General features: G+C 42.9%; 1 protein-coding gene across 2 annotated transcripts in view; it reads left to right on the top strand.

Annotated features, from left to right (window-relative positions):
* PCNX2 (pecanex 2) overlaps positions 1–12,232 on the top strand; it is a 152,441-nt gene extending 140,209 nt beyond the window's left edge. For both annotated transcript variants that reach the window (XM_086627478.1, XM_086627483.1), the window contains 6 exons: positions 1,238–1,382; positions 2,591–2,821; positions 3,170–3,444; positions 4,490–4,674; positions 9,533–9,981; positions 12,059–12,232. In XM_086627478.1, coding sequence (XP_086483604.1) covers positions 1,238–1,382; positions 2,591–2,821; positions 3,170–3,444; positions 4,490–4,674; positions 9,533–9,981; positions 12,059–12,232 — 1,459 coding nt within the window. The remainder of the gene's footprint in view (positions 1–1,237; positions 1,383–2,590; positions 2,822–3,169; positions 3,445–4,489; positions 4,675–9,532; positions 9,982–12,058) is intronic.

Genomic DNA, 12,232 nt, shown 5'->3' with positions numbered 1-12,232 from the left:
TCCCAGTCTCTCTTCTCCCTTCTCTGGGAGAAGAGAAAAACATTAAGTGGTGGGTTTTTTTTTTTTCTTTTCCTAAAATAATTAAGAAAGCTCAATTATGTGGAAAGATTTTGCGTTCTCTGGAGAAAACCTGGGCGGTAATGAAAACCGCTGACATATTAATCCAGCTTCTCCTCAGAGCCTTTACAATCTGAAAAAAATCAACTGTTGTAAGAGTGAGTAAAATCTTGGCAGGTAGACGAAACCATGTCCTGTGGGTTTGCAAGAGATGCCTGTTTTTAACAGATGGTCTGTTTCCTCAATTTCAGGATCACTTCTTCAGAGCAGCGTTAGGACAGCAGTCTTGCTATATCAGCATTACACAAGCGGCCGTGGTGCCGTTGTGAGAAGCTCGTGATCCGGGGTGCAGGTTGGAGCTAGAGGCTGGGTGTTTCCCTTCACAGAGCCCTCGTGCAACCATTTTCTAACAACTACTCGATTTTGTACCTTTTACCTCTCGCTTAAATCTCAGGTCCAGGCAAACCGTCGTCCAAGGTCAGGCAGAACTGGTTACATCTAGTTTCTTATATTAGAAAAAAGGAACCCAGTGCATATTTACTTTAGGGCTCATTGTTTCCGTACGAAACGCCTGTCATTTGATTCATGCTCTCACCTGGTTTGCTAAACAGTTCCTGAAACTTAGTATTCTTAGCACATCTGTTTTAATGTTCACATCTGGGTTTGAGTTTCACGACGAAAGTCTCAGATTTGCTGAAAATATTTTTTACAGCTGGTTTGTTTTTTGTTTTTAATTTTTACCTTAGGAGAACAACTAAGAGTAACAGGGGCAATCAATGAACTTTCAAATGAGAAGGCAGCCTCTGCTGCCTGTGCAGGGATTGCAGAGCAGCTGGCACTCTTTGACCTGGTCTCTTTGGCACAGCCGTGGAGAAGCAGCACCCTGACGCACCCGTGACTCAGCCACCCATCCTTAGGACATACTTTGTTCCAGGTGCCACACTTGTTTTGTGGCCAGTCGTTTACAGTGCAAGCAGAAGGAAAACCACCTACCCCGGGGAATGGTTTCCCATTAGAAATACGCGATGCGACCCATGCTTTGTACCCACCGCAAGAGCTCACCCCGTGCCAAAAGGCCACCAGTCATTGTGTGGCTCAGCATGTGGCCGGTGACTGGCAGGGGTCCAGCTTGGTAAGACGGGAATGACTTGTGGGAGTGACTGCTGCCTTTCTCTTACAGCTTGGACTCTTTTCTTTATGGACTCCATGCACTGTTCAAAGGAGACTTCCGGATAGCGGCAAAAGATGAGTGGGTCTTTGCAGACATGGATCTATTGCATAAGGTGGTTGCCCCAGCAATACGTATGTCTCTGAAGCTACACCAGGTAGGGTCTTTATTCAGTTTTTATTTTTAACTTTCACTACTCTATCTATTTCCTTAGGGAAACACAGGAAACCTTAGAACCTGTAGAAAGAAAAAAAAAAAAAAATACAGGGAAATGGAGAACTCGTTGCCTTCTTCTGAGAAACCTCCTTCTTAAGCAAAATGGAAAAGCTTGGCATTTATTTATTTTGCATTCACTTGATCTTGTTTTCCGTACCCCCTAGCTGCCTGTTTGAAACCATTCATATTGCAGAGCTTGACCCTGCATTTTTCATCAACACAAAACCAATGGTCATTCATGTTTTACTGGTGTGGATACTACAAAGAAGGTTTCTAGATTGAAAAGAAATACGTTTATTAGACTAATTCCATTGCTAATTTATCAATCCTTTAATGCAAGGGAATACACATGTAACACTTCCGTATGTTAAAAGACAAAGCTGAGAGGAAAGTGATGTGAAGGTTTAGTGTCACGGCTGTTTGTTTGATTACATCAGGCTGTTTCTGACCCCGTTCTGTTTTCAGTTGTAAAAATCTGGCACACCTCCATTGAAGTTGCTCCAATTTCTTCAGGTCAACCCGTGTAGCTTGGAGCTGATTTTGTTCTTGCTCTGGCACGTTATGATTTGGTACCGTATGCTTTTATCATGCATGATACTTATAATTGCTCTGAATGTAACGGAAGTGGAACTGCTGTGAATTAATATCTGAGAATTTGACACAGTAATTTCATGAATGTTATCACTGGCTGTGTTGCTGCATGACAGCTAAAGTAGTAACACAATATTGTGATATCCGCTGATGGATTCCCAGTCTGTGCTTTTGTTGGTGGTTTTTTGTGAATGAAAATAAGGATTTCCACAAGAACTGTGGAACCCTGCAGGTGATTCCGATCTCCTTCCGGCTTGCTCAAAAGCTCTGCTTCCCGTGGCTTCCCACTTTATAAAAAGAAAGTGGATAAGCTGGCATTCTCTGAGTGTCTTTGTCCAGTGGAGACATGAGAACAGAACAGGTTACAATAAAACAAAAATTGTACCTTTCTATATTACTGTTAAGTTAGTTGTTCTACCTCCCCAAAGACATGCTGTATCAAATGGCAAGGGGGTCATCTGGCAACCGTTCAAAAATCAGGATTTTGTTTATGGTTACTATTTTTTGTGTTTTCACAAATACACCTGACCTTTTCAATACTTTTTCCTGTACTACCAGGACCAGTTCACCTGCCCAGATGAGTATGAGGACCCAGCAGTTTTGTATGAAGCCATCCAATCTTTTGAAGAGAAGGTGGTGATTTGTCACGAAGGGGACCCAGCCTGGCGCAGCGCTGTACTCTCCAACAGAGAGGAGCTGCTCACCCTGAGACATGTGGTAGATGAAGGAGCAGACGAATATAAAGTTATCATGCTCCACAAAAGCTACTTGAGCTTCAAGGTTATCAAGGTACATACACCATCTTTCTAATATCGCAGTAATTTAGGGCTGTGGTAACTAATATTATTTCTGAGTACTCTGGCTAAGAGGAGAGGTTGATTGTAGTTATCAGAGTAGGGGCTGGAGGCTAAGAGAGCTCTCTTCAGTCGACTTCCAGTTTGCACTCACATGTTCGTGTATCTGAAATAACATTCCAGGCTTTACAGGCAGTAGCTGCAAAAGTTCATAAAACCCATTGGTGCAAAGACATGAGGTGTTTGCACGCACAGCTACTGCTGTTCTACCTAGATTGCATAGTTCTGCATCTTAACTAGCAAACACTTTCACACGGTCCACGTGTTTTTAACCTACCTGTAGGTCAACAAGGAGTGCGTCAGAGGGCTTTGGGCTGGGCAGCAGCAGGAACTGATTTTCCTACGCAATCGTAACCCGGAGAGAGGAAGCATCCAGAACAATAAACAGGTCTTGCGGAACTTAATTAATTCTTCCTGTGATCAGCCACTGGGATATCCAATGTACGTTTCGCCTTTAACCACCTCATACCTTGGGACACACAGCCAACTGAGGAACATTTGGGGGGGACCTGTCAGTTTGGACAACATTAAAAAGTGGTTCAGATCCAAATGGTTAAGGTAGGTGTTAAATTTTGGCTATGCAGGTAGAGACCCTGCAGTCTCAGTTCGACTGTATTTTCTGTTACAAGAGAGTAATTCTGTATTGTTATCTATGAGTAAAAAATCAATTTCAAATAACTCAGAATAAATAGCCCTACAGATGTAGCAGAAAGCAAATTCATTAACTCCTTCATGGCTTTTAAGCAAAGCCTTGTACATGCTCAACAAGATTCATTATCAAATCACTTAGTGCCACAAACATTGCCCTTATTCCAGGGAAATTTGCTGTTTATGCCTTGTAAATAAGAGTATCTTTTCTGTAACTCAGTGACATGTCAGAACATGAGTAAATTTATTGGTGGGTTATGCTCCAAAGCTTCAGCAGTATGCATGATTATCTCCAAGTCATTGTTCTTGACCAAAACGCATCTAAAAATGTACTTACTATCCACTAAAACTGCCTACCTTCCCCTAGGTGTGCATGATCAGTATCTGACACGTTCCATCTCTCGTTCCTACGTGCACTTTTCATACAGCAATAATTGACTCTTGTCACGTTTTCTCCACCTGCCCTATGGCCACCGTGGCTGAGGAGAGGCAGGGGACCATGGAGAGACTACAGAAGCCAGCTTGCATGCTAAGACCTATGTTAAAATGCCAAGATTAAATGGTAGTGGCTTAATATGCTAGTTTCCCACCATGCAGCTCATTCGAATGGGTGGAATGGTTGGAGCTCCCTCCAGCGCATTCCTCTTCTTTGCTACTTGGTTACCTCATGCAAAAGCTGATCTTTAGAGACCACTGTAACATTAGATAGAGTCTCCTAAGGTCTTGCAGGGCTCCAAAGCCACTTACTGCAGACAGAGAAAGGTTTGGTTTGTATTGTATACAATTTTGTTCCAAGTAAGCTTACCACACCATCCTCTCTGTCATCTCATAAAACGTCAAAAGACCTGCAGTGGTATCAGAGAGTGCAATTACACATTTTGAGGGCACCTAACATTGGTGGCACAAACTTTCATGCATAATAAATGGCTGACCATGCATGTGTTCCCGCAAACAGAATGCGGAAGGACTGCCATGCAGCTCACCACGAGAGAGGTAACGTTGAAGAGGCAGATAGTGGAGGCGGATCTTCGTCTGGCAACAATTCCACAGGCAATTCAAGCCAGAGCAGTAGCTCGCAGCCCACTAGAGATGGAACCCCTCAGTTGCAAGCCTCATCTCAAGAGGTCCACCAGCGTGCAGGTATCTGCAAAATTTACTTGGCTTTTTCTGTAGTCTTCTCCTGAGCAGCTGCGTAGGTGGATGCTTTTGGGGTGTGCTCATAGCCAGGGGAAAACGATTTTTAGAAAGAAAGCTTCGTCTTTCCTAATGACCAAGCACATGTAGGAGATGGGCTCCTGATACTGTTCCAGGTATTTACTGGGAGAGGGTAAGACGAATGTGATACTTCAGAGGTTCCACTGTCAAACTCGTTTATGTGTAACTTTTGGACTAGGAGATGCCACTAACAATGCTGGAATGAGAAATGCAGACAGGAGGGAGTTCACACGTGCGATGCAGGGAACCTGTACCACAGTGAATCTGTGCTCATTGTTGGCTGGGAACAGCAGAAATGAAAGTATGCAAAAATCTTAATTATTTTGGAAGGGCCATAACGATTTATTTGAGGAATTGGTTTGGTTGTTCATCAGCGCATGTGGAGAACAAACAAATCGGAAATAACTTCTTATGTCTATACAGCAGTTACCAGGAGAAAATTAAATGTTGCCAGTCTTTCGGTCAACTAGCAACTGAGCCCTTCTCGTATTAAATTATGGATTCAAGAGTGCTTCAGATATATTCACAAGGTAGAACTACTGGCTTTCCCACCGGAAATACACATTAAGTTTAGCAGTGGGTCACTGTGAAGATCAGGACTTGCAAAGCCAAGTAACTCAATCTTTCAAAAGGTTGTGGTATTACTGCATAAATTAAAGCAGACAACTAGACGGGTATGACACCTGTTTGTTTCCTGTTAGATCATTTTGACCTATCATTAAAGATAATCTTGCCCTGAATATAAATCATGTTGTAAGAATAAAATAACTGCTGCTTTTAATTGAGTCTAGTGTTAGAGGAATCCCTCTGTGCATGGAATCCCCATGCGCATACTCATAACTTGACACTGCAGTAATCAGAACGGCAAACTTAATTGTAAAGTAATGATCCTGAGCTTGCCATACAAGAATGAAAGTTAATTGCGAGTTGTTTAAAAGAAGGTATTGGGTGCCCAGAAAACCACAATGAAGAAAGATGGTCACACTTGGTTAAGAAAAGCAACCTGGCTTTGAGGTAAAATGAAGAAATGCACAACAAATGCAAGGAAGTGGAAAATAGCAAATGTAAATCAGTATTCAGTCCTGAGAGACCATTGATAAGAGAAAGAGAATGGAACAAGGAGAAGTTTCTGGCTAGCACCATTAGGAACAAAAAGATGAAAGTGGGTTTGTGGCTGTTTACTTTTAAAGAGTATTAGAAGCAAAAGAAATCCTAACAGTGGTCTCGATACGTCACTATATAGATAAAGGCAGAGTTGCCAATAATGTAGAAATGAAAAAAGAAATGTCCGGTTTGTATTGGGACACTGTTGACCTACCACGCACAGTCCTAGTGCCCTGATTTAAGAACGACATTTTTAATTTGGAAGGAGTTCAAAGAAGAGCCAAAAAATTATCCAAGATCTGGGAAGTGCATCCTGTAGTGAAAGATGAAGAGCTTTCAAACAATTTATATTGTAAAAGATGCTTTGATCATAGTCTGTCAATATTTACCTGGGCAACAAAAGGTGACCAAAGACAGCTGATTCGAGCAGACTTGGATATAACAAAGCTAAACAAATTCAGATTTGAAATCAAGTGCACGTTTTTAACAGTGAGAGTAAATAACAGTGAATCAAGTGACTAAGGGTTAAGATGGATTCTCCATGACTGGAGATATTGGACGCATTTCTTAAAAATAATCGTAGTAATTAGTAATACCAGACAGGAATTAATTCCAGGAAGTTCCATGGTCCATGCTACATGGCACAGCAGACGAGATGATCGCCAACAATCCCTTCTAGACTCATAATCTATGAAACGAGCGTATTTAATGTTTTCACATTTCATTTTGCAGCCTGGTGCCACTGCGTCTGCAAAATGCAATGAAAGCCCGATATAAAAGTGCGACCAAAATCGGGAGCATTGGAAACGTGTGGGGTTCTCCTCCCAAGTATCCTTATTTCATGATGCAGTTTATAGAACAGCCTTTGTTTCCTAAGTGTTTTCAAGGACAGAGTTATTTATGTGTAGACGCGGGTGGTCTCCTGTCCAACACTCTAACCACTGCATTCGGGATGAATACAGAATACTTTTGGACAGGGGTCAGTTTGGCAGTCTAAATCACAAGCAGATGTTTGGCCACGTTAGCCCCTGCACAAACTAACACACCGCAGCCCCTCTGTTCTTCATTCCAGTCTGTTCCTTTTATTTTAAAAGGGTAACATATTAAAGTAACCGTCAGACGTAGAAAGCAAAGCACTTAAACAAAACCCCGGAGTCTGAAGAACCTGAATCCCTGCGGAGGCCAGAGGTGCGCAGGGCTGCCAGGGCAGCCTGACCCCTGGCGCAGCACCCGCCCTCCCCACTGACCACGTCCAAAGCACAGGGGACGCTGGCAGCCTGGCACACAGGAGCCACGTCCATCTGTCCCATTGCTCTCAAGCGGAGATCTTGGGGCTCTTATTACCAAGAATGCTGCTTTGCACGCCAGCCTAGGAAAATTATTTTTTTATTGTTTGGAGTATAAATGTAGAACTAAAGGTACATTGTAAGTGGGGTGCGAAGGTGGCCAGTGCTTGGCAAACCAACGAGGTTTTAGTCCAGTTAGGTTGTGGCTCAGCTCTGCCATCTGACTCTGTGCCAAGTTACCTAAATTCTCTTTGCTTCAGCACCTGAAAAATGGGGCTAATGATACCAGCCTATGGAAAGTGGGTCTGTGGACGTAACCCAGCATGTTTTAGCTATATAATGTAAATAGTTTGAATATGAAATTCTGCATTACTGGAACCCTCATTAATTCAGCAGTCACCTTTCTAGAAGATGGTATGAGATTTATATTCTTTTATGCCTGCAAAATTTCAGCATCTGGAGGAATTTCAGTTCTTCCCTCCCCTCCATAGTTCAGGTATTGGGGCAAAAACAGAGCAAAAAAAAATTACCAACAACCTGGAAATGCCTGCCAGCAAAACTTGTTTCTGCATTGATGGCTCTCAACAGATTTTCTGGCATCAACTCTCTACTCCACAGCTATAGCTAGGAAACCAAAATGCCAGCTTGTGTTAACGTTTGGAGTTTCCTGGAAAGCAAAAAAGCCAAGCAGGCACTCGCGGGACCACGTATTTGCTGCGTAAGCCTGGGTTAGAGCCTCTCTGCAGAAACAGTACACTCTTTCGGGGCTTGTGGCGTGTGGCAGCCCACTGCATGCCATTTGCAGAGTGCCTGGGTGCAAGCAGGTGTCTGGTGGGTTCACTGGCCAATAAGTTGACTTATTTTTCATTCTATGACTATTCAAATACGCAAGCATCAGAAATGCAGAAATTATTTGTTTGAATGACGTAAGATGTTGATATAAATGTTTAAAATGGGGGTGTGCAGGGAGATAGAAGTTGTCTAGGCACGTCAGAATAGCTTATCTCACCTACTCTCTATATCCAACAGTGGCTGCATTGAGATGCTTCACAGAATGGGGCAAGAGCCTTATGTAGGTCTCACTCAGACCTCCAGTAGACAACCCAAACTAGAGGTGTTCACATCTTTTCAGTCTGTGATGCACTGTAAATACCACTCTTGAAACTCAGAGACAGTTTAATTTTAGTTCTAAAAACTGTCTTGTGGCTTGAATGCTGTAGTCTTCTACTTCATAGATTCATAGATTTCTAGGTTGGAAAAGACCTTAGAGATCATCGAGTCCAACCATCCCTAATCCCCATTAAACCATATCCTCAAGTAGATCATCCACCCTATTCTTAAACACATCCAGGGATGGGGACTCAACCACCTCCCTGGGCAGCCTATTCCAGTGGCTGACAATCCTTTCAGAGAAGAAATACTTCCTAACATCCAACCTGAATCTCCCCTGACTAAGCTTATGCCCATTTCCTCTTGTTCTATCACCCATCACTAATGTAAAGAGCCCTTCCCCTACCTCCCCACCATCTTTTCTCAAGTATTTATAGGCCGTAATCAGGTCTCCCCTCAGCCTCCTCTTCTCCAGGCTAAACAGCCCCAACTCCCTCAGCCGCTCCTCATAAGTTTTATTTTCCAGCCCCTTGACCAGTTTAGTCGCCCTTCTTTGGACTCGCTCCAGGAGCTCAATATCTCTCTTAAAGCGAGGGGCCCAAAACTGGACACAATATTCCAGGTGCGGCCTCACCAGTGCCGAGTACAGGGGCAGGATCACTTCCCTGTTCCTGCTGGTCACACTATTCTTGATACACGCCAGTATCCCATTGGCCTTTTTGGCCACCTGGGCACACTGCTGTGTGCACCACAATACTTGGTTGAATTCTCAAATTCCCCATATGCAGGGATAATTCTTTTAAATGTGCCATTGTTTTAACTCACAGGTGTGGCTTTTTATTTTTGCATTTAATTATACCAAGCCATTTAAGGTGGATATTCAACATCTCGTACTTTAGTATGGTTGTCAAAGGGGAGGGGAGTCTGGACTTAGAGCAACACTATGCTCAGTCGTTCACTGGGCAGGTTAAAATGTACGTGGCAGAATAGGTGTGAGCCTGTGATTAGAGTACTTTCCTTGAAGTGTCTTCTCATCTTCCTCTCTTTTGAATCAGTGCCGAACCACTGGAGCTATTCTGACCAAAGACCAGAACCCCTGTCGTGGAAAATGCAGAAAGGTTCATAGGTTTAGCAGTTTGTTATTTCTGTTATTCTTGGGATTCTTATGCTGATAAAACCAGTAGTAATGTGCCAATAGTAATATGTACACACAGGACACTGTAAATAGCATGGAGTTCATCAGGATGTCACTTACTTAAATATATTTAATCTTTCTTTTAAAGGCAGGAGAAAACCCAGGAGTCAGTCCGTCCAGGCACACACTGCTTTAAACCAAAGGCCCCCTGCTTCAAGTCACTCTGGACCAATTGCAGAAAGCCGCCAGCCTTTCATCCAAACATCTACATCTGCCCATGAAATTGCCCAAAGGCTTTCTAGTAGTCAGCTGTCATTCCACAACTCAGCAACATCTGTGTTTTCCCAGTCCCCTGCTGTTCCTGTTGCTGGCCAGCTGACTGTGCAGGACCGAGCAGCAGCAATGCTCAGGTCCAGTCTGGCCTCTTCCACCAGCTCAACTCTCAGCCTGCTGTTCGGCAAGAGAAGTTTTTCAAGTGCTTTGGTGATTTCTGGGCTCTCGGCTGCAGATGGAGGTAACACCAGTGACACCCAGTCATCCAGTAGTATGAATATCGCTATGGGTCCATCTGCTAGAGCAGCAAGTCAAGGAACTCGGGTAAGGCTGAAGCTAGAACAGCAGTACTAACCATGAGCTATGGTACTGTTCTCCTATCAGGTTCTTGAACTGTCTGCACCACTGTTTGGTTTCTTCCTTCTCACTGGTCAGAAAATAGTCTTTTCCAACACAATGTCAGGATTTTGGTATTTGTTTTGGATTTTGCTGCATCACAATGAAAATGACTCTGTTAAATATTAATGTGTATATGAGAGTGATGTATTTGTAAGTAATTGACAGGTTAGCTAGAAAGCATGCACCTGAAATTGCAAAGTCCCTCTTCCTTTCACTCAGACCAGAGACTTAGGTCTCCATTTTCTGCAGCCCAGGTAATGAGCACCATCATAAGCAGAGTTAATAGCTTCTGCCTTGCTTGCTTATGCAGGACCTAATTATTTGTACAAAGAGGAACGGTTCCCACTGGACAGTGCGCTGGTTCTGTCCCTCTCTCTGACCAGAAATTCAATCCAGGTCCTGAAAACCTTGTTACCGAAAGGGTTAGTCAAAGGAAGTCTGTAGGAAATATTTCCTAAAGGAAACCTGCATGCCCTGTGATTCAGCATTTTCTAACAGCAAAACAGTACAGACAAAGAACTTCCAGCCCTCTTCGCAGTAGGCTCCCAGTTCTGTTCCCATCTTCCCTGGAAACTTCAATGCACATAGTAGTGTTATTGTTTTATTGTCTACTTAAGTATATTTATTTAACTTGGGTTGCCATCATTTGCCTTCCTGAATTTTGAAACTTTCATCTCAGCACTAGAGAACAGAAACATGAGAAGATGGACATGGATAAAGGCCGATGGCAACTAGGGGCTGAGTGACAACATAATTAAGACAGACTTTTGCATTTGGCCTAGCAAAATGGAAACCAAATTGGCAACAGGGGAAGATTGTGGATTGGAAAGTTCAAAACACTTTTCTGCTACTGTCATTCTGAACTGTGTATAGCTTCCATAATTCTCAAAGAATTCTCCAAACCTCAAGTAAAAAAAGCTCCTTAGCCTTGTGTGTATTTTGCTCTCAATCAAAAAATACCATGTATGGTATAGGTCCTTGGCGTTTTGCCATGAACTTCCACAGAAGTTGAGTACACTTTACTCATCTGGGTCCAATCCTGCTTTATTACTCTAATGAGCATTAATAATATTTCTACACGTACACCTGAGCATATGAGATGACAAACCGTAATTCCAACTCTCAAGAGTTTATAGCCTATTTTTCAAGAACTCAGCCAATCTGCAATAGCGAGTACTAACAGTAGGATTCACCTCGTCTAACTTTAAGCCATCTGAAATTTGGGCCTGAAGCCTCAGTAGATTGTGGGTGTGGCCCCTCTATTCAGTGGAGAGGACAATCTACTTCATCCTTACAGCTGTCTCAAAGAAACCTTCCCCTGGGACACTCGTATCTCTCTACCAACCATTGACAGCCTAGATGATAAAATAAGACCACATGGTTAAATTTAGATGAGGTGAGTCCTGGCCAAAGTAACTGCTCAGAGTCCAGGTGCCTATTTGATTGAAAGTGGTAGGGAGGAAGTGTTTTATTTAAACGTTAACACAGCACAGTTCTGGAAAGCTTTTATACTAATGGACTTCTTACAGTGGGGTGACACTGCACATAATATTTTTAGACTGATAATTGCATTCCAGTTTTGATGAAAAGGTTTCTTTGTAAGTTGGATTTAAAATTTGGTGTATAAAGCAAGCCCCCGAGCAACCCCATTTAAATTCTTAGAAGTCAGCCCTGCTTGGAGCAGCAGTTTGGACTGGATGACCTCCACAAGTCCTTTTCAATCCAAATTATTTTACAGCTCTCTATACATATACATCTGTGGTACTAAACCTCTAGCTCCTGGTCTGTTTTTCTTTCCAAATGTATGGGTTACACAAAGTGTGACAAGTACCTCTTCAGAAGTCCTTTGTGAATAATGCATGTTAAGAATCCCTTGCCGTTTCACAGAATGATGTTCCTAAATCAATTTTAAACATTTTTCACCTGTCACTTCAAAAAATAGCTGAAGTGTTACTTAAAAATTTCCTGAACTAGTTGACTTTTTCTTTTCCTTTCTTTCCAGCAACTCACTGAGACCTGTGAAGCAACAGATGCTACAGAACCTAAGCCGCGGCGAGAGGCAGGTCCGGCCCACGCCATATTCATGAGTCGGAACCTGGAGTGCAGAAGGGCCAGCCAAGAAGATATGGCCCTGGAAGACACTGCTTCTCAGCAAAGCCTGTCTGAGGAGCAGTAA

This window comes from Tauraco erythrolophus, chromosome 2, assembly GCF_009769465.1.
Source record: "Tauraco erythrolophus isolate bTauEry1 chromosome 2, bTauEry1.pri, whole genome shotgun sequence".
In the NCBI taxonomy this organism is placed as follows: domain Eukaryota; kingdom Metazoa; phylum Chordata; class Aves; order Musophagiformes; family Musophagidae; genus Tauraco; species Tauraco erythrolophus.
This window is presented reverse-complemented; position numbering and strand designations above follow the sequence as displayed.